Below are 22,366 nucleotides of genomic sequence, written 5' to 3' on the forward strand. Positions count from 1 at the left end.
GCCCAGAAGAGGTCTGCAGGCACATCCAGTCAGCTGACAGTTGGTGGCTGCAAGACGCTTTGAAGTCCCATCAGCTGGTTGTTGGGGCTTCAAAGCGCAGGGCAGGTCTCTGCAGGCACAGTCCTTCAAGAGAGCCCTGCATTGCCAAAGTCCCGCCACTCGGCTGGTATTGACTGCCTTAGGGAGTTCCACTTTGGGAACTCCTAGTTCAGCTCAGTGGGCTGGAGGAAGCCACTTGGGTTCAATGCACTTTGAATACAAACTGCTTGCTCAGGGCAGGGGGAGCATTTCCTTAATTGAAGCATTTTTTTCTCTTTCCAGAGGAAGCAGCTTATCTCTAACAAAGCTTTACTCAAGAGTTGAAATAAATGGACCCAAGTTAGTCATGTCCATTATTTTCATTGGTTTTATTCTGAGTAGCATTGGCTACAACACTTTGCATTCAAAGCACTGAAAGAAGCGCTTTAAATGCAATCAGTTTTCTGGGTTTCTTTTTTAAAAAGGAGCGCTTCTCCCTCCAGACTTGAAAGGGGCTCCCTGTGACCAATTCTCAGCTGGTTGTCCCAGGGGGAGCCCCTTTGAAGGGGCACCCCTAGCCTTCGGAGGAGGCTGCTGTAACCTGCTGATCCTCTGGTGGTTACCAAAACCTCCTTTGGACTTTGACAGGTTTCAGTCACCTGTCACTATTATGATGTTGGGTGAGTGGTCCTTCCCACATGCAGAGTCACCCTGCGGGGTGGTTGGAAGATCAAGACGTGTCCCGGCAGCTATATCTGGTTCCACACCCGCTGCTCCACCATGACAACCCAGAAACACAAGAGAGTGATTAAAGAGCTGGCTATTGCACATGGGAATCTGATCTATTGCACTTTGTTCCACAGCACAGGGCCCTTGAGAGAGGGGTCTGTTTTTGCTTTCCTTCAGGTTTCTCTAGAATGGCAGGATCAAGCAGGATTTGCACTGCGGCCAGTCGCACATGAAACTTTCCCTCTGAGCCCTCTTCTTCCTTTCTGAAAATTATTTTAAGCAGAACTTTATTGGATGAGGAATTCCTAGTTATGAGACAGTGGCCTGGCTCATACGTCACATTATACCAGTTTCTTTGCCTTTTTTATTTTTTTGAGTTTCAAAGATTTTTGACAATTTAACTTCAAATTTAAAATAATTATAAGGTGCCTTCCTCCTGGGTGTTCCCATTCCTGCCCCCTCTTGCTGCATTAAGCCTCCCTCTTCCTTGTTGCAGGAAGCCGCTATTCGAAGCATAGTTGTCCCACAACACTGACTTCCTTTTTGTTAAAGGAGCCTCTTTGCTTTCTTCTCTCTATTCCCCAGTTTTTGTCACCTTCCTTCAGGGTGACCAGGCCCAGGCGTAGAAGAGCCCCTCTCCAGGATTCTAGCAATCACACGAAGACTTCTTTGTACCAACATAACAATTGGTTGTCCCCCATTTGACTCCCCTCCCATAACTGCAAGAGGGGTCTATTCCCCCCCACCCTTTCGGGTCCCACTTTTTGAAACCCATAGCAGAGGAAAAGATGAGGATCTGCCCCCCTCCCTAATGGCAAGATACCCAAGTGGTTGGCAAAGTACATTTATCCTCTACCAGATGCGTTGAACAGACTTGCTCAGTATAAGGGGCGGATGACAAAGAAGTGGATTGTTTGGCTGACCCGATTTTTTTTTTCCTCCCCTCTTCCCTAGTTTTGGGAAGCTTGTGTTCTGTCCAGCAAGAATGAGCGACTGTGTTTTGCTCTAATAGCTCAGCACGCAGCTCAAGTCTAAGTACGAATTAATCAGTGTTCTGGGGGGGCTCATCCTGTTTTTGCTTTTTGCCAGTGTCGCACATGCCGTGATGTTGTCCACCCCTCCCTTTCCTAAAAAGTGACGTTCCTCATCGAGTGAGACTGTGCGGTCAAGTAATAAGTACGAAGTGAAGGATCTTTGCCTTTCAGCCTAACTGGGCAACGCTGCTGATTGTCAGCATGTTGTGACCTTGAACTTTTCTTTCTTTTTCTCTCCTCTCCTCTCCACCCCCCCAACCTAGGAAACTGGGAGGAGCTGGTGAAATACTTGCAGATGGCCCGCAGGAAGGCCCGGGAATCCTATGTGGAGACGGAGCTCATTTTCGCACTTGCTAAAACAAACCGTTTGGCCGAGCTGGAAGAATTCATCAACGGGCCAAACAATGCCCACATTCAACAAGTGAGTCCTTCCGTCAGCCTTTTAAATGCGAATTTCAAGTGTAGGGTGTTTTGTTTTAGTTTGGTTAGTTCAGCTCCTCCTGTCTCTTTGCAAGGTTTGGGTGGGCCTATTGGAGGTTTCTTTTCCCCCTACACATACCCCAAAAATATTCTTTACAGCTTTAGATACAAAGATTTGGGGGGGACACCTCAAGTATCAAAATGATTTTTATATGGGATCTGAGAAGTTTTCTTTGGAGTGGTTAGTGTGTTGAAGGCTGGGAGGACCTGGTTTGAATCCCCACTCAGCCATGAAACTGCCCTGGGGTGGCCTTAAGACAGTCACCACCTCTCAGCCCGCCCTACTTCAAAGGGCATAGCTGTCAACGTTTCCGTTTTTTTAAGGGGAATTCCATTATTCCGAATAGGATTCCTTGCAAGAAAGGGGAAAGGTTAACAGCTATGTCAAAGGGCTGTTGTGGGGATAAAGTGTGTAGAAGCCATGTAACCTGCTCTGAGCCCCTTGGGAGAAAGAATGGAACACAAACCGAATGAATGGGCTTCTGAAATAACGGAACTAAACTTGTGTATGTGCTTTTTTGTAAAAAGAAAGCCAGGCTTTTTGGTTAAACTGGTCCAGTAGTGTTTTTTTGCTTTGTTATTATACAGTTTTATTGGCGTTAAGTCACAAATGAACAAAAGTGTACAGTGACCTATGTGTGGAGCAGTGAAAGCTTATACAGGCAATCACGAGTTTCCAGATTTCCAGGACTTGTGAAATGTAATTCAAACTGTGATACGTGTGAGGGCATATCACTGAGATCGAAGCTGTGCCATACCATTGTGTGGGTCAAATCTCTGGTCCCATTCACAAAACTGGCAAACTGGAACCACACTTTGTCAAATTGATTGGTCCAGCATTCATATTTCATTGGAGCTGTTCATCCCACTCAGAAAGCTTAGATAAATGCTTTCGTATGGTCAGATAGTTTAGCCTTGTCTTGTCATTGCTTTGCGGGGTCAGGGGGGGAGGACGGATGGTGCCTAAATAACGAGAAGTTGAAAATAAACAGAGAAAATTGAGTCATTTCATGGTGGGGGGGTGTAATCAGAGAAAAGGTATTCAGATAATTGAGAGCAAGTAGTAAGGGGAGATGTGACCTCAATTTTAAGAGAGGACGCTTGAGTACAGAAGGAGCATGATAAAATCAAGCACTTTTTCTCTTCACTGTCTTCCTCTCTAGGTTGGCGACCGTTGCTATGATGAGAAGATGTATGACGCAGCCAAGCTTCTCTATAACAATGTCTCCAACTTTGGGCGCTTGGCTTCCACGTTGGTGCACCTCGGCGAATATCAGGCAGCTGTGGACGGAGCCCGGAAAGCAAACAGCACTCGGACTTGGAAGGAGGTGAGTCCTTTGCTTCATGCAGTATGCAGAGCTTGTTCCTGCTGGCTTTGATAGGTAGCTTTAAAAGAGGGTGGGGGCGAGTAGAGAGATTCATGGAAGAGGAGAGGCCTGGTCAGACATGATAGTGTCAGGGAAGAGACCCCAGCTCCAATCCCTGGTATCTCCAGGTAGGGCTGGGAATGTCCTCTGTCTTAAACACTGGAGAGCCGCTGCCAGTCAGTGTAGACAGTAATGAACTAGATGGACCAATGCTCAGGTTCTGTATAAAGCAGCGTCGTCTGTTCCTGTTTAAATCAGCCTTTGATTCAGAAACATGAGGACTGGAACCTTGCTTTGGTTTTAAAGGAAGAGCTGTAGCTCAGTAGTAGAGCACCTGCTTTGCATGCAGAAAGGTTCAAGCCTTGGCATCTCCAGGTAGGACTGGGAAGGCCTGAAAAAGGCCTGGAGAGCTGCTGCCAGTCAGTTCAGTCAATGCTGAGCTAGATGGGTCCATCATCCTTGGCCTTGCCAGCCTGAGCTAATGGCAATTCGAGTCTAGCATCATCTGGAGAACGATGCTGGCTCAGTGCAACAGTGGAGAAAGGGGTTTCTAGAGGAGGACTTTGCTGCTCCCCCCAGTTCCTCTGAGAGAGAAGGTAACTGAAGCTCGGTCTTTGACGTTTTCCCCCTCCAGGTCTGCTTTGCGTGCGTGGATGGGAAAGAGTTCCGCCTGGCCCAGATGTGCGGCCTTCACATTGTTGTGCATGCGGATGAACTGGAGGAGCTCATCAACTATTACCAGGTAATGGGGAGGTGGGGAAGAAAAAGCATGGGTGTTCCAGTGCTGATGGTACTGCAGAGCTTTGCCTTCGTAAAGGGGTGCTCAAGGAGGCGGCTGCTGCTGAGCATTAACTCGTTACTCTTTCACCCCCAGGACCGTGGCTACTTTGAGGAGCTGATCACCATGTTGGAATCGGCTCTGGGGCTGGAGCGGGCCCATATGGGAATGTTCACAGAGCTGGCCATCCTCTACTCCAAATTCAAGCCACAGAAAATGAGGGAACACCTGGAGCTCTTTTGGTCGCGAGTCAACATTCCTAAGGTAACTCTGTCCCCAAGATTTCAAATTATATGAGGAATAGAAAACAGGTGGGGGTGGCCATGTAAGAGGAAGATCAGTGCAGTAATAAGAATACCGGTTAAAAAGCAAAAATCCAGAACCTTGCAGAGTGATTGTGGCTGAGCATTTTGGGAGTTAATAATAATAAAATAAATATTTTTATTTATACCCCGCCCATCCCGGTATAAAAACCGGGCTCAGGGCGGCTAACAGCAAATATAAAACATTGATTAAAATGCAACTTAAAAACAGCATAAAATACAACATAAAATGCAGCATCAATATCAATAAAATTCAAAAATTCAGGGGTCATTTTTTGGGGGGGGGGAACTATGTTAAACTAGGAACAGGGAGGCCCTGGCTCCAATTTGGGGCGGGATCCCTCCTTGCTTAGAGCCCATGGGGAGTGGCTACAAATGGAACCAACAGATCTTGTCTGAACTGGTGGTAGTGCAGCTTCTTATGTCCCCATTCAGCCATAAGGTGGCTGCCCACAGGGTGGCCTTGGGGCCAGTTGCTGCCTGTTAGCCTAACCTACCTCACAGGTGTCATCAAGGTGGAGGAGAATTCGCTCATACGCTTCCTCTTTCTCAAGGCAATTTGGGTGGCGCTGCAGCATGTGGTCAAGGAGCAAATGCTGCCACTGTTGTGGCTCAGACAATGAAGTTCAGTAGCACCAGAGGCAACAGTGGCTCCAACAGTGCACACTTGTGGCAGGACAGCGCTCTCCATGGGCCTGTCAGGGCGGGAGACCTGTTGATTGCTATTAGACATGATAATGGCCAAGTAGCTCTGGGCACAGGGAGGCGGGGTTTGCTTTCCTGTGAATTCCAATTGGTCGGGAGCAACTGAGGAAGGCTGCCATTGGAGCTTCCCAGAGGCATCTGGTTAGTTATTGTTGAACACAGATGCTGTGCTAGTCTAAGCTAGGAAGGCTCTCAGCCTGTTCTAGACTGGTTCTAATACTCTAAACCAGTGGTTTACCCTCCATGGATCACCTGAAAGTTGTTCAAGGTCCTGGTGAACCACTTAATGATTTTTCTGCCTTTTGTAGCAATTGTGATGCACTGCTCTAGATGCTGTGTGATTTCTATATTGTATTACAATTCGAATTCCATACAATTCAAGGCTCTAAGTGTTCTTCACAGACGCTGTGGTTGACCTGACAGACTCCTGCAGACCATAGCGCCTATTCTAAACCATTTTCATTTCTTGAAGGTGTTGAGGGCAGCTGAACAAGCCCATCTTTGGGCCGAGTTAGTCTTCCTGTACGACAAATACGAAGAATACGATAACGCCATCATTACCATGATGAACCACCCGACAGATGCTTGGAAGGAAGGGCAATTCAAAGACATCATCACCAAGGTACTGTCCTGTTTCTCAGTGAATTCCCCTTGGTAGGTTTTATATCTGGGTGGGTATTTTGATTTGGCCGTTGGAACAGGAAGCACCTGCATGATCCTGCGCCACTGATGTGATGGATGAGCAAGTGGCTTTCTGTTGGGAACTGTGCCAAAGCGAAGGAGGCGTTGGGCCGGGGATAGCCAGAATTGTGCCTTCGTGACCTTAAGCTTTCCCTGCCACCCTTGCAAATGTTTGGGAGCCAGTTAACCCGCCTTTGCTTCCCTCAGGTGGCCAACGTGGAGCTGTATTACAAAGCGATCCAGTTTTACTTGGAGTTCAAACCTCTGCTGCTCAACGACTTGCTGATGGTTCTGTCTCCCCGACTGGACCACACGCGTGCGGTCAACTTCTTCAGCAAGGTAGGGTCATCCCTCTCTGGAGGAAACTTCCCTCTGCATCCCCTCCTTAATTTGGAAGTGGCCTTGCCACAGATCAGAGCACAGCCACTTGTGTATTGGCCAAGATCCCCCCCCCAACTTTAAGGCAGTTTAAAAAATGATTAAATAGCCCCTGGCTGCTTGGTTGGGTCGTGCAGTAACCTCCTATCCCTGTTCACAGGTTAAACAGCTTCCACTGGTGAAGCCCTACTTGCGCTCCGTTCAGAACCACAATAACAAATCAGTGAATGAATCTCTGAACAACCTCTTCATTATAGAAGAAGACTATCAGGTAGGAATGGTTTCAGGGTGTCACGTGTTCTCAGGATGCTAAAACTCACCTTCAGTTCTGTGCATCAGAAACTTCCATACCATCTTTGCTTATAAACCACATCCTCTGTTTCTCTGAGATATTATTTTATTATATTTATACCTATACCCTGCCTTCATTGGTCCGAAAGTGCCATTTTAAAACCTTCTCTCCCCCCCCCCCCCCGTCCAGGCTCTCAGGACCTCGATAGATGCCTATGACAACTTTGACAACATCTCCCTTGCTCAGCGCCTGGAGAAGCACGAGCTGATTGAGTTCAGGAGAATCGCTGCGTATCTCTTCAAAGGCAACAACCGCTGGAAGCAGAGTGTGGAGCTGTGCAAGAAAGACAGGCTATACAAGGTGACAGGGCTGGTGGGGTGAGCGCTGCCTGTCTGTATCGGGAGGGTGACCAGCAGGAGGCAGCGATGAGGGCAAAGCAGCTTTGCTTGCAGAAGAGTCCGAGGCCCTTCGATCTGTGCTTGCAATCCTCCATGCCATGGTGTTTGTCTTCTTCTTGCCTTCGAGATTTATGGTTTATTCAGATTCACGTAATTGGATCCGCTCACCCAGCTGTTGGAAAACAAGTCTTCTTAAAGAAGCAGACTACACATCCATGTGAAATACGTCTATTCAAGCGCTTTGTAAACTACCCTTCACCAATAGGCTTCAGAGAAGCTTCACGTCACTATAAACATCTAAATCGGACACAATAGAGTTAAGATACGATAGGTTCCACAAGTGCAATGCACGAAGGGGGCATCATCAAACAACTCATCAGTCCCATATTCATGTAAAAGTAGCTCAAGTTTGGAATACATAAAGCTGATAGCCGTCTAAAACCGCATGTGACATGAAACAAACTTAGGCTTCTGAACCTCTCTGGGAAATCACAGCATTCTACTTTGGGGGAGGAATAAAAAAAAAAAAGCGCTTCCTGTCCTTAACATTTAAAAAGGCATTTTTCATAAACGTGGATATATTTAAAAAGAGCCCGAGTAAAAGAAAAGTGTGAAGAACATTCTGAAGATCCCTAGTAACATCATTCCTTTTGAAAACGTTGCCCTGGTAGCAGCTACTGCAGATGGAAAACACACAGTGGAGAGGCCAGCCTTTTCCCCACCCTGATATTTTGGATTATAGCTCCCAACACAGCTGATGGGATTTGTAGTCCAAAACATTGCTGGGGCTGATGGGATTTGTAGTCCAAAACATGAAGTTGGGGTAGGTGGGCAACGGCTAGGCCGCTCTTGAGCAGTAGGGCAGTTACACATCTTTGCTTGACACATTCTTCTCTTTTCCTCTTTTTTGGCACATTTTCTGATTTTTTTTCGCCTGCTTCCCCTCCCAGGACGCCATGCAGTATGCTTCGGAGTCCAAAGACACTGAGCTGGCGGAAGAGTTGTTGCAGTGGTTCCTGCAGGAGGGCAAGAGGGAGTGTTTCGGGGCCTGCCTCTTCACCTGCTATGACCTCCTCCGGCCAGATGTTGTCCTGGAGACGGCCTGGAGGCACAATATCATGGATTTTGCCATGCCTTACTTCATCCAGGTCATGAAGGAGTATTTGAGCAAGGTAAGGAGGGCCTCAGAGCCCGCCCGCCCCAATAAATGAGAGGCCTCCCTGCTGGTTGCTTGCCGTGCTGTTTCCCCATGAACACAATCAGTTGTGTGTTATGTGTGCGACTAACCCCTGCGTTGTGCTTCTTGGAGCGTCAGTCTCTGTCCTCGTTGGCACTTGTTCTTCTTGAGACTTTCCCCCCCGATCAGTAAGACATGGCACAAGAGGAAAAGGGAATGGGAGGGAGGAGGGGAAAGCAAGCTTGAGCACAAGTTTTTCAAGTCACCGTTTTTATAACATAGTTAAATAGGTTCTGCCTGTCTTGATAAAGAGCAGTCGCTCCCAGGAAGCAGCCCCAGATCAGGTCCAGGACCAGAGCAGGTGATACGGTGTAATCAGCCACAACTTCAACCATTGCTGAGCTTGGAGGATGGGCCTGGAATTGGAGCCCCCTGATCAGTCTAGCATTGGTCTCGCAAGACCAATTCCTGCAGGTTGGAAGCCACTTTTGGGGGTAATCAAGAGTGGTTCACCCGTAAGACTTAAATCCACGAAGGATTGAACGCCGTGTTTCCCGCATATGCTGGCATTTGCAATTACTGTGATGCAACCAGAACTTTGCAATTCCTCCTTACATGAGCTGACATCCCGGTGCAGAAGTATGTACCAAGCCAGAAAGCGTCTGTTTCTGTCATCCACTGTGAATCTTCTTCAGGGGTGGTCGGAAGCTTTGCCCATTCAGGAACAATCTGTCCAGCAACGAGTGCTGCAGTCCCCGCTAGGTGATCTGCTCTTTGCCAGACTGACCACCTCCCCTGGTGGTCAAGCTATGAAAATGGGTTTCTGGTCTCCTCAACTGAGCCCAAGTGATGCTTTCAAAGAGGTACCTCTTGAGCGGCTGGCTTTCCACTTGCTTGTTGCAGCACCAGCTTAAAACTTGAGTGTTTCAGGGGTTCCAAAAGGTTTTGGGCGATCTCAGCAATCCTTTCGCTGAAAGAATGGTGCCTTGATGACCCCAGCCAGCTCATGTTCCCAGCAGTTGCCCTTCCTAGATCTAGGCAGTCTGCATTCTCTCTCCACCCCCCAACCCGCACTCCTGTGTTTATGGAAAGGTGCATTTGAGTGATCGCTCTGCACAAAAGATTTATCCAGAAGCTTGTAGTGCTTGCCGCAATAGCTCTCGATTAAAAACAGTGCAAGTTGCTCAGTAGCCGTATAATCGTCTAAATGGGAGTATTTTATTTTAGTTACTGAATTTATATCCCACACTTTCCTCCAAAGGAGTCCAGGGCGGCAAATGTATCAATGCTAAAACAATAAACCTCTTTAAAAACAGTTTAGAATAACCTTCCGAAAACAGTTAAAACTCCTAAAAGCCTACTCCTGCTGCTCCTGAATTTGTGAGAAAACTGGGTGACCAAGGCTGAGATTAGGTGGTTCTGTGTATGCTGGGATGTGAACTATTTAGACTGGATCCCAGCTCTACCCCACAAGGCTCTGTTCCTTTCAGAAACACAGGGTCACAGGTCAAAAAAGGACTTGAACCCAGCATGCAGGAGTTAAGGAAGAAATAATTTTGGTGGCGGCAGCAGTAACCTTGTTCCTTTAACCTGGGGGCAGCAATCTCAGCATAGCAACATCCTAGTCCAGAAAGCCTGCACTCAGTTTCACAACGTACATTGTGTATAACCTGGCCTGGCCTTGGAATCGGAAGCCCGACTTAGCTTTCAGCAGCAGATAACTTCCAATATGTTTTTGGGTTTTTTTAAGGTTTTAACACCCCTCCACCCTTCTTTGCTCTTTGCTTAATCTACCTTTAAAAGAAAAAGAAATGCTCTATTATGGAGTGAGTTTTTTTCCTCTAAGCTGCACCTTCTGAATTCCTTTGCAGGTTGATACAATAAAGGAAAAGGTGAAAGTTGATTCTTTTCCATCTTTAAGTCTGGAGGCCTAAGTCTAAGGATATATATCTGCATGAGTTTTCCCCCTCTCCCCCTCCTTCCTACCTTTACTACACTGCTGCTACTGCTTTCTGCCCGCCAGCCCCTTGAACAGAAATCTCACTAAAGCCTCTGCAAATTAAAACCATAGTCATTAGCTGTAGGACCAACCAGTAGACACTAATTGGCTAATAGACTCTCCCAGGAAGGTTGGATGCAATCAGTTGGATCACAGTTTGAAGAGAGACCACAAGGCCCTGGGAACCTGGTCCCCTAGAAACATTTCAAAATAAATTGCCCTGCAGGTGGCGGCAAATCATTTTAATGGTGCCACTCCCCCCCCCCCCCCGAGAGTATCAGGGTGGCAATCTGGGTTCCTCTCCCTCATTTAATGCAGTATCTTTTTTTGCCTCCTTGGAAAGGACTGTGATCCAACATCTGATCCTCGAGTCTTACTAATGTGTCTCGCTGAAAGTAGGCAAAACCAAAGAATGCTCCAGCTAGCTGCTTAAAGACTGGGTTTTTTTTCTCACCTCCAACTCAGCGTCCAGTTTTCCCACTTCCAGCCGGCTCTCCTACCAGCCCAAGGCTCGTTCCCTGAGCCAAAGCCCTCTTGGTTTTAAACCCTTCTCACCTTTACAAAAACAAAAAACAAAAAAACCCCTCCCAGACGTTCTCAGCATTTCTTTAAACCAGAATTGATACTCAAAGAACTTCCTTTCCCAGAAGTTAAACCCCTTTCTGTTTGGCTGGTGGGTTCCATCTTCTAAAAAGTCTGCAAATCAGACGTTGATTTAAAGCTGCCTCTTCTTCCTTTTTTGAGCACCCCCCTGCGGCAGCTTCTGGAACCTGTTGTCTTAAAACACTCTCCCTAAAAGTCCTTCAGCAGCTAGCAAGTCGAGTCGGTTGAAAAAAAAGAAAAGAAAAGTGTGGTGTGAAAAAAGGTTAATGAACTGCAGTGTTTTGCTTTCTTGAACTGAGCATGTTCAACAGTCATTGTGATGTTACATCTCACTTTCCCCTGAAGCTGCAAAGCGCATTGCTGTGGGTGATGGGGAGGGGCGGGGGTGGGCTGCTGCGTGCCGTGAACTTTTTTGGGGAGGTGGGGGCGGGAAAGGGAGCCTTGTCTGGCCGCCATCTTTCCAACCTCACTCCCCTGCTTCAGTTCTTTTGCCTTTTTTCCATGATCACACACATGGCACCAAAATATATAGATAAATATATATATATAAAAAACATTGACCGCATGTGATTTCTTTTTTTATTTTTTACTCTTTCTCCTCCCTCTGCAGCTTTATCGCAGTCTCCGTGGAAAAGCCTTTCTTTAAAAAAAATGCAGTTCTGTGCACTTAACGAAATCTATCAGCAGGGAGAGTCCAGTAGTTTGGTTTTTGTGTAAAGAGCAGCTTCTCTCCCCCTCCCTCTTTTTTTAACAAGCTTGCAGAGTATATTCTAAACCCTTGTGTTTAGTAAGAGCCACCTGAGTAGAGTTTAAAATTTATTTTTAATGGACAGGTTTTTTGTGTTTGGTTTTTTTTTTTAATGTCCTGGTCCGGAAACTGGCCTGGGCCCTGTGGAGACTCTGCCTCTTCTGCTTAGCTTGCATTTCTCTGTCTGGATCTTTGCTTTGGTAACCTCACACAATCCCAAGCTTATTCTGGTTCTTCCTCATCGCCGCAGGCGTCCCAGCAGGAGCAGTGTTGACTTTTGTAGGGGTAACACAATCTGCCCAGAGAGCAGGCTATGAAGCTTGAGAAAGGTTGACTGGATGCTCTCGTTTGCCTCCCCTGCCCTCCACATTTGTTCCCCCCGCCCCCTTGTGTGTTCTCCTAACCTCCCTTGTGTTTCATCGGGAAGCCAACCAGGGGGTGTGGGGGAAACTGAATTCCTGACCCTATTACTCTAGAGATGGATTCCAGCCCAGTGATAGTGGCTCTGCTCTGCCTCCACGGCTGGAGGTAGCCGTGCTTCTGAATATCACTTGCTGGGAACCGCAGGATGGTAGAGGGCTCTTGTTCTTGAATCCTGCTTGCGGCTTTCCCACTGGCATCTGGTCGGCCGCAGTGAGAACAAGATGCTGAACTAGGTGGGCCATTAACTTGACCCAGTAGGGCCTAAGTTCTTAGCAGTCTTACTAAACAGTAAGGAGAGGGCCGTAGCTCAGTAGCAAATCGCTTGCTTGGCATGTAGAACCTGTTCCCAGCATTCCCCGTTAAAAAGGGAAACCAGAAAGGATCAGGTAGTGACAGGTGAGGATAAGATCTCTCCGGCTAAGGCCTTTGAAAGTGCCTGCCAGTCAGAGGAGGCAATGTGTGCTCAGATGGACATTCAGTTTGACCCGATAGAAGGCATCTTCCTCAGCTCCAAGGGTAACTTCCAGATCATAGAAGTTAGTCTTGTAATTTGTGGCATTGGAGTTAGGACTCACCCGTTATAATCCTTCTGCAATCCACCTACAACACACCGACTTGTGGGAGGTTCTGCTGTGATCCTTTGGATGCTGAACAAAAAATCTCTCCATCCTGGGCACTTCATTCAGCTTGGGGTGAGGTGGGAGGGCGCTGAACCTTCCTCCAACCTGCCACAGTTCCAGTGCTCTGCTGTGTCTCCCCCCACACTTCTGAAGAGTATAAAGGTTGTTTTCTCCTGTATATGATGAGCCTCTGCCAGCCTGAGTGCCCACCAGGTGTTTTGAACTCCCAACTCGCATCCTGCTGGCCGGGGCTGGTAGGAGTTGTAGTCCCTTAGAACCCGAGGAGCACCAGGTTGTCAAAGGCAGCCATAGGTTATGGAGAAGCAAGAAGCTTGGATGGCAGACAAACGTCCTCCAGTCTTGCTTTTTAACAAATGGTTGCAACCCTGTTCTTTTTAAAGAGATGCGCCTGTGCTTCTCAGGTCACCCAAACCTGTGTCTCAGTAGGTCCAAGTGGGGCCTGTAGAGGCTCAATAGACAGGTATCGCAGGTCACATTGCAAGCTGCGGGTGTGGCAAATCTGTGGGATGGCAGTGTGACAAATTGCCTAGAAACCTATTATTGGATGTGGTCATTTGATCCCCCAAGTGCAGCCTCTAGAGACAATGAGCCTGACAGGTCCAGGCTAGGCTTGGGGAATGAATAACTGGAAAAACCACTTGGCAGTAGGTGTCAGGCTTTCCCCTCTGTTCTGAAGGTTTATCGGCAGAACCTCCTTGACGTCTTTTCTCCAAACGGCTGTCCAATGTAGTTGAGGCGGCCTTTTAACAGTCCCAACGTTAACTCCACGCCCCCCAGCCCCCGAAACCTCATTTTGGGAGCGACCTCGTTTCTCTGACTGCGTTCCACGCCCCTTGAAGGCTTTTCCACTTCTCTGCCAGAAAACAAAACGGGAGTTGAGATTCTGCAGCTCAGCCTTGCCTGATTTCTTTGGGGTTCTTCTGTCTTCCTAGGTGGACAAACTGGACGCCTCAGAGTCTCTGAGGAAAGAGGAAGAGCAGGCAACGGAAACACAGCCCATTGTTTATGGTAACGACCTGCGGCTTAATGTGCAGTTGGGTGGATGAAATGGGCACGCTTTGCAGCAGCTAGTTCTAAAACGGGACTTAAGGAAGTTTGGCAGCTGGCAGCCAGAGGCCATATTCTTTTGGCCCCTGGGCCTGAGGTTCCCTGTCCTGGTACAGTCCGCTTCTGGAAGATACCTAGAGCTGCCATGTTGAGTTTATTCTAATCAAATAAACTTATTTGTAGGTTACTGAGCAGATTTAAATTTAAAACTTTGCTATTAATGAAGCAGTCTTACAAGATTGCAGGAAAGAGGGGCAATTTTCAGGAGACGCATCCCCTCTCTGAAGGTGCTAGGGCTGGGCAAAGCTTGGTTTTCAACATTGTGATACATCAGCAGCTAAATACGGTACAGTGGTACCTCGGTTTTTGAATACACTCCGTTCCAGAAGACGGTTCGACTTCCAAAACATTCAAAAACCGAGGCGCAAAGGGTGGTCTGCCAATTCAGTAGAGAAAATTGTGAAAAACAACAGATACACACAGCGGAAGCCGTTCCAACTTCTGAGGTGTGTTTGAAAATGGAAGCATTTACTCCTGGGTTTCCGGCTTTCGAAAACCGAAATGTTCAGCAACAGAGACGTCCGAAAGCCAAGGTTCCACTGTATATGCTGATAATTCACGATGGCTGGAATTGATGGCAGTTTCCTTGAAGGGCTGCCTTGCCCCAAATATGCCCACTCAGCCCTTTCACAAGCGCCACTTTGAGCGCTTTCCACACTTGTGAGAGAAAAACCCCTTTCCGTCTGGCAGCATCTCTGTTGTGGAACTCCTTGCCTGTCTACATTAGGCAAGACGCCCTCACTAGGCATACTGTATATAAAGCCTTCTATTTCAGCAAGTCTGCACAGACATATAATTTAGAAGCCAGGAATGCTGCTTCTTCAGAACAGTGCTTGCTTGCTTTTTGTAAACTGTTTTGAGTTGGTAGTTCTTACTAAACAAATGAAATAAAAATTAATTGTAGGGGTTCTCATGCCGTCCCCTTTTATGAACATGGATTGAATTGAGCGCCGACTCTTTCACTAACTGTTCTTCCTCTCCCCGCTTCCTTTCCCCCCCAGGTCAGCCCCAGCTGATGTTGACGGCTGGGCCCAGCGTCGCAGTCCCCCCACAAGCACCTTTTGGCTACGGCTACACGGCCCCTCCCTATGGGCAGCCTCAGCCCGGTTTCGGATACACCATGTAAGAAAAGCAAGTCTGTTTGGAGCTAGCATCGATTTGCTGTTGAAACTCCACCGTCCCACTTCAGCTCGACAGGGAAAAAGCTTTGTGCCCCTTATAACCTTTACTTTATGAAGGACTCTATTTTTGTTTCTCTCCCCGTCCCCAGCGCAAACCTTTTCAGTCCCACTTAAGCATAATCCTTCTTTTTTCCACATTCCATGTCACTTAGAAAGGACTCTTGTTTTTTTTTCTTTCCAAATGGGAATATTTGAGTGGGCTCCCCCCCCCCCTTTTGGTTTCTTTTTTTTTTTTGCAAGACTTGCTTCTTGACATTAAACCCCGGTCTCTTTGTGACTCTTCCAATTTGCACTCTGTAAACGTTTAAACTCTACTATCGAATCTAAAGTTCAGTGTATGTGAGCAGCTTTACAAATATGTACCGTCTTATCTAAGGAAAAAAAATGCATTTAAAAGTCTCGTCGTATATTCTGAAGAGGGGGGGTGGCGGCAGAAAAAGCTTAAACCAAGAGAAGGATTTGTAGTTGGGAGTTGGAACACTAAACCGGCATCTCCTACCCCGCTTGGATTGCTTAGCTCTTTAAAAATAAAAGACATGAGTACAGACAACCTTTCCTGAATTTAAAAAACAACAGCGGCAAACCTAGTAGAGTCCCCCCCCCCTTTTTAACCTATGCAGGTTTCCAGTTTAGTCTTAGAGAAAATGCTAGTGTGTGTTCACTCCATACGTAAACGGATGATGACCCTTCTGTCGTGCTACTGTATACCCTGTGCTTTTCTTGTGGGGACCATTTTTTTATTATTTTCCATTGAGGAACAAGGAGGGAGCACCATGAATCCAAGTGTGCGTGTACTTGACCTAACCCTGCCCTGCGGTTCGTGTATGTTGGATATTGTGGTGTTCAAGATCAATATTTTTTTCCTGAGTGTACAGAAGAGAGAAGGGGGGAAAAAAGAGAGAGAGAGAGAGAATTCAAACAGAAGAGCAGGAGGGGGGGAAAAGAAAACCAATTGCTGTTCAATTTTTTTGTTTGTGCAATTAAAAATGACTCGAATTGGAAAAATAATAATAAATTACTGGACTGTGGACATGCTCTATGGTAGTTTTTCAGTATGCATCTCTCTTCAAGCTCCTTTTTACGATGTATGTGCTCGGTTGAAAAGCAAAACACGGAAAGGTTGGTGCTTTTCAAGGTCAGACGGGAGAGGGGACCAGCAACTTAGCAAAAATACCAAATTGTTACTATGGAGACCAGACTATATTGGCAGTTGACTTTGCACTGAAGAGATTATGTGTGAGAGAGAGACAGAGATGTGTGTGAGGCAGATGTTTGGGGACTATATACTGGAATAAGGGGAGAGATGATAGCACTTTTCAACAGGTGGCTGCAGCTGGGCCAACGACAGCGTCTTTTAACCAGGTGATGAAAACCTCTTTAGGGTTGTAGTTTTTGAGTGTTTCCAGTTAAATCTGACAAAAAATTAAAAAAAATAAAAAGATCATGTTATAGGTATGTTAAGTTGCCTTAATATATTTAGCTTCAAAATAAAATTGACTTCAATGTTCAAACACTCTTCGAATTACTGTCATGTTTGCATGTACAAAATGAACCCAGCCGCTGGAGGAAGACCAGACTTGCTTGGCAAGGCTGGCTGGCTTGGAAGAGTCCAGTTTCTGCCTGCACATGGTGGGGTGGTGCATGTGGCCAAACCACCTAGCAACTCGCTGGGCTGTCCTGGACTGGGTCTTCTCTAGGTCCTGGAGCAGACATTTAGGAGGAGTGGGTGCTGACGAGAATCAAAGCAACACGTGTCTGGTTTACTGCAATATAGGTAACGATCTGGCTTTTGCCATTTTAAAGGCGACAAGAGTAAATAAAGCCTGATATAGCCACTTACAAAATGCCTATGGGGTTCTCAGTGCAGCGGCTACGAGAACAGACTATGAAAAATAAGCTGCCTATATCACATATTTTCCCTGCAACAAATCCATTTTGGTGATCTTAACCAGTATCAAACCACCCAAACTCCTCCTGTCTGTACCAGAGCTGCAAGCCTGCCTTTTTGTTGTAAAAGGTCACTTGAGTGTGCCTTGATTACTCTTAAAAAACAACACCTTGCCATAGGTATGTTTTCAACTAAGTTCTAAGACCATTAAAGTTAACAGGCATGGTTAACTTCCCTCCATTACTTTCTATGGCTCTATTCAGCAGAACTTAAGGCAGATACAACTGGCCAGATCCAGTTCCTTACCCTGCTCTACTCAGAAGTAGACATATCAAGATTATTTGCTGGCTGGCAACTGTTCTACACAACAACCATGTTGATGTTGTCATGTTAATACAGCTTCCCTCCGAGAAGTGGCTGAATTAGACAATCCTTTGTACACACACAATGCAATTCTCAGGTTCTCCAGCAAGCAAAGATTAAGTCACTCTCTGTTCTGTATGAATAGAACCACACATAATTTTTGGAAGCATGTTTTGCTGAGCATCTCCTCCTATATTAAAATGTACAAAGCAGCAACGTCCCCCCTCAAAAGAACAATTGCCCACCACCTTGAACTCCACCATAAACAATACAAATCCATCGTATCCTTAATAGATTTTATGCTTAAAATAAGACACTTCTCCCATACTGTGCCATAAGAGTGGTGTCTGAGCTTCCCCCAGAGCCTCACTTGAAGCTTACGAGTGTGCCTTGGCTGATTTAAGTATTAAGACTAGCAGTTTTTGGACTCTAGGTCCCGTTAACCCGAACTAGAGTGACCAATGGTTAGAAAAAGTGGGAGCTGAGAATCCAACATCTGGTGAACCACAAGTTCCCCACCTCTGCTAGACCAGTGATGGTAGGAATCCACCATCTTTGTCTATCTCTGCTTTAAGCAGCCCACATAAAATATGTCAGATAGCACTAAAAACACATAATAAAATTATGAAAATATATTTGACATCAGAGAGGTTTTTAAAACAGTTGCACATAATTATGCAACTTGCATACTGCTCTGCAAATAAAGTATGCTGGGGGATTTTTAACAAGGAATGAAAATTCTGCAGTCCACAAACTTGTTTTGGGCTGTTGGATGAAGTGCCCACCAGAGGGCAGCACCTGCTCAGGTTTCTCCATTTTATAAACAGGCATTGATCACAGGCTGCGAAGGTGCAATCACAACATGCCACTTACATGCTGTTGCATCACTTGCGCTCTTGCATAGATATTTCAAGGAGCGGCAGTTGCTAACCGAACAGCTCTTTGTTTTTGAAGTTGATCTGCTTATTCCCCCTTGTGCACCTGAAAGGCTGCAGCCTAGAGGCATTTAAATGCAGGTAGTCTATATCACAGACCTGCGGCCTTTCCCTTAGAAACAAAGCAAGATTCTAGTCCTCATGGTTCCATATAAAAAGGCTTGAATTCTGAACCTGAGTCAGACCATTGGTCCTCTAACCATGTCCACGAGAGAGCAGGGGTGGAGAAGGGGGCTGTGTCCGCTCTCCCCATGCATAGACCACAATCCCAAGATTCCCAGCTTTTTCTTTTTTAAAAAAGCAAGTTTATAGCATTTGTAGAACCTGAGATATGAGGCAAAATGTAAGGCACTATTCTCATTTGGGAATGGAGAAGGGTTAGGGTTAGAAGCTACCCTCTCCATCCTTCCAGGGCTCTACCTTATACACACACACACACGGGGGGGGGGGGAGTTCTGTGTGACACACACACACATGGCAGTATTGTCTAGTATGCTGACATGTAGTGACTCTCCATAATTTCAAACTGATTGATGGTGAAACTGTCTACCCCTGAGCTGCTGCCATCCAATGGAAGTGGCAAGATGGAATAATTAAGAGTTTGGCTTTTGTGGGTACTTTTTAAATCAAAGGCTACCAAACTTATTTTGGCTCAAATTTCATCATGGACTAAATCCCATTTTGTCAGATGCATGAAGTGAAATCTCAGTTGGAAGGTATTATAAAAGGGGGCAAATGTAAGGTGGGAGTTGAGTGGCAAAGAAACGCAAACACTGCAGTTAGTGATAATTAGAGCTAAGTGTACGTGAAATTGGTGCAGCATTCTTACAGCAGCACATTGCTGGTACGTGATTTGTTTGTTTTTTAAAAAGGAGAACTTTAATTGATTTCCAATAATACAATGAGGCAGAGTCAGTTGCAAGAAACTATCATAGCAAAGTTATCCTGGCCTTTGTGGCTAATTAACTTGTTAGGGTGTCCCTGGAGATAACACAGATAGTGTTTTGGATTCATAGTCGCAGTATTAGTGACTAGTATTTTCCCAAGTAACAGCTGTACATTTAAGTGCGGAGGGCGGGAGTTGCATTGCTACATCCAACCCTACTGCCAGTTCAAAGGCTAACTCCACCCTTGATTCAGCTCTTTGCCTACATGGTTGAATAAATCCTCTTTCATGCCAAAAAGCAACTTGCTTTTCTGGCTTGAGCACATGAGCCGGACAAGTACGGTGACTTAATGTGCTTTATGTGTTAACTCTTAATGTTCCTCTTCTGGGCATAGATTAGCATAGATGTGTCTGACAAGGCCTTTTCTAGAGTGGCACCCCACATCTAAAACACCCCCACTAATTCCAGCTGACACTATATTAGCCAGTGAAAACCTGCCTGTTTGTCCAGATGTTTGAGTGTTCCTGCTTGATCTCTGTATTTTTTATATATAAATTTTGGGTTTAGGTTAAAATGGTTTTTACTGTATTGGATACCAGATAGTGATTGCTTGGGTGTCAGAGAAAGAACTAAGCTGAAATCCCCTTGTGGGAAAGCATGTGGCCCCTGGAAGCCTCCCTAAGAGGGAATGTGGCCCTTAGGCTGGAAAACCCCCCACCAGCATTGCCCTAGGGCTGCCAGTTCTCAAATCATGCCACAATGGGATCAGTCAGGCCTTGAAAACTTATTCCACCATGCTGTTTGAGTCTACTGCTCTGGCAGAGTACATACTATGGATTTAAAGTACACAGTTTCCTCCAAAGAATCTTGGGAACTATAGCTTACCCCTCTCAGAGCTACAATTCCCAGGATCATTAACAGTCCCCAGGATTTGGAGGTAGGTCCAGTTGGACATCATTGAGGTTTCTTCCATGAAAATATGCAAAGGTTTGCTCTGTTACTATACGAAGAGCCCACAGCTGTGGAGGAGGAAGTGTGCTTCGTTTCTTCTAGGAGAAGATGAAGACAAGTGTAGAAATGACTGTAGAAATGTGCCTCCGGTTTACTTCCAGGGAAATTAGGGCCCTCCTAGCAGTCGGGGTACAACAGTCCTGGCCTATGGCTCTAGTTGCTCTGCATGCTCTGTTGCTAAAGATCCACTCACAAGTCACTTAACACAGCATCACTGCTAAGCCCCCAAAGGTTAAGAACCTGCAGTTTTCCTTTGCCTGCATTTTACTAATTCAAAGGGCTGTTCTAATGGGTGAAAAAAGGCAAGTTAAAAAACTTGTCCAGCTACAAGCAGCAGGGGTGCTGCTACTGCTTCATTGCTGCCCTAGTCATTGAAATCGAAGACTGAGCTAACAGATGGATTTTGTTTTGTCATGAAGGCAAGATACGCTGCTGCAAATATCAGGATGCTGCTGCTAGACAGCAACAATAAATGCGGCCCTTCAGGCCTCTCCATCTGGCTCTTGGAACTCTCCCCAGACCACAGACAAAGTTTTTGCTCGGCTGGAATATCCTTTAACTCTTTTCAGATCATACTTAGGCATATGTGAATGACAACTAAAGAACTCTGTAGGATAGCCACCTTTACATTCCTCACCTCAGAATTGAGTCTTTAAAACAAGGATGGTCTGGCTACCTGTGGCTGACCAGAGGTTCCTACGCTACAACTCCCATCATCCCAAACCACTGGTTGTGCTGGCTGAGGCGGATGGGAGTCTGAGTCCAGCAACACCTAAGGAGTGACAAGTTCCTCATCCCAGGAACAATGTCCATATTCCTAAAAACTGTCCCTTCAGACTGACCATTTTCAAAGAGCCAATTCTCTATTTAAAAAATAAATAAATCCACAAAGACTGACCCAGAGAACCACGTTTCGCCCTGTACTTACTATACATGCCCTTAATTCCCCCCCCCCCCCCATCAACAATTTCCTAGGACAGTAAGTTCAAGGATCATGTTTAACCAGTTGACAACAAAGAAGTAGAGCGTGGACAGATAATCTGTTGCATTTTATGTATTCCAAATACTGAAAGGCAATGAAAAATAAACCATGATCCTGCTCAATAATCATTGTTTTTAAGGGGTTGTTTGCTTTAAATCTGTACAGTTGATATCATTATCTCTGGGCTAGATGCTCCGTATTCAGTAAAGTTTTAAATGGCCAGAGACTTTGTCCACAACCTCCACTGGTCCTGGTCCGATGCCGAGGACAGTCCGCGAACCTGGGGCTATCTGCGTACGGCCTGCATCTTGGATTAAGCTCACTGTCAGGCCCAGCGTTTTGGCCTCGCCCAGGAGCTGAAGCAGTGTTTCCTCGTCAGGAGCTTTGAGGACCACCTTGGGCTGTCCGCAATACTCCCACTGCTTCAGGAGTTCAGGGTTTCGGCGCTGGATTTGTTTGTAGGCTGAGACAGCCGCATGGGAACACTGGGCTGCCACTTTGCCCTTCTGCATCTTCAGGTCATTCCGGACGATGATCACCATCTTGAATTCGCCGCTTTCGCCCATGATAGTGGCTTCGTTGCCCAGTTCATTGGCAAGCTGGGTCATTCTGGCTTTGGATGGTCGCAAGAACCGGGCTCGAATGCTCCAGCCCAGGCATACTCCACAGGCAACACCAGCAATTATACTGAAGAGACCAGGCTTGGAAAGGTAATCCATAGTACATCTAGCGATCAAAGACAAGAAGAATGTTAGGAGGACCTAAGGAGTGCTCAGGAAAATAGAAATTGCAGCCTTCACGACAACAAAGCCATGCAGAAGGTACCAAGTTCAAAGCTGGGCAACTGCCAGCTGCATCTGGGAAAGACTGAAAGCTTAGAGAGTGTTGGTATAAACCAGCCTTCACCTACCTGGCGAAGATGATGCAGGCTCCCACTCCCAGTGGGGTGCTGGGAGTTGTAGTTCAAAGCATCTGGAGAACAGGATATTTTCAGGCGGGGGGGGGGAGGCAATGGGTTTGTAGGCAAAGGGTCCTCAACTCATAGGTTAACTCTTCCATACAGTACTGAAATTGTGCCAAATGATACTTAATTCTGTATTTTCGTGTTGTTGCGAGCTACCCTAGCACCTTATAGGGGACAAAGGGGTGGAATAAATCAAATGGGTTGTACCCAACTAGGAAGCTGAACCCACCGAAATGAATGGATCCAAGTTAGTAATTTCCATTCCTTTTCAATG

The 22,366-nt window shown here is 46.3% G+C and overlaps 2 protein-coding genes across 3 annotated transcripts in view; one reads left to right on the plus strand and one right to left on the minus strand.

The window, feature by feature from the left end:
- CLTC (clathrin heavy chain) overlaps positions 1-16,575 on the plus strand; it is a 74,437-nt gene extending 57,862 nt beyond the window's left edge. The window contains exons 22-33 of one of the 2 annotated variants that reach the window (XM_083587377.1): positions 2,045-2,202; positions 3,425-3,589; positions 4,263-4,370; positions 4,503-4,670; positions 5,907-6,056; positions 6,323-6,454; positions 6,654-6,764; positions 6,975-7,145; positions 8,134-8,355; positions 10,232-10,252; positions 13,707-13,782; positions 14,883-16,575. In XM_083587377.1, the coding sequence (XP_083443503.1) occupies positions 2,045-2,202; positions 3,425-3,589; positions 4,263-4,370; positions 4,503-4,670; positions 5,907-6,056; positions 6,323-6,454; positions 6,654-6,764; positions 6,975-7,145; positions 8,134-8,355; positions 10,232-10,252; positions 13,707-13,782; positions 14,883-15,007 (1,607 nt within the window). In that variant the 3' untranslated portion in view covers positions 15,008-16,575. The remainder of the gene's footprint in view (positions 1-2,044; positions 2,203-3,424; positions 3,590-4,262; positions 4,371-4,502; positions 4,671-5,906; positions 6,057-6,322; positions 6,455-6,653; positions 6,765-6,974; positions 7,146-8,133; positions 8,356-10,231; positions 10,253-13,706; positions 13,783-14,882) is intronic. The other variant, XM_083587378.1, reaches the window with a different exon arrangement.
- On the minus strand, positions 15,270-21,847 carry PTRH2 (peptidyl-tRNA hydrolase 2; the record flags this gene model as incomplete). The annotated part of the gene is made up of 1 exon (XM_083588071.1): positions 15,270-21,847. One exon carries the CDS (start codon positions 21,845-21,847, stop codon positions 21,329-21,331), a length of 519 nt encoding a protein of 172 aa, XP_083444197.1. The 3' UTR covers positions 15,270-21,328.
- Between the last annotated feature and the right edge of the window lie 519 nt (positions 21,848-22,366).

Source organism: Podarcis filfolensis (genome assembly GCF_964270895.1).
Source record: "Podarcis filfolensis genome assembly, chromosome: 15".
In the NCBI taxonomy this organism is placed as follows: Eukaryota; Metazoa; Chordata; class Lepidosauria; order Squamata; family Lacertidae; genus Podarcis; species Podarcis filfolensis.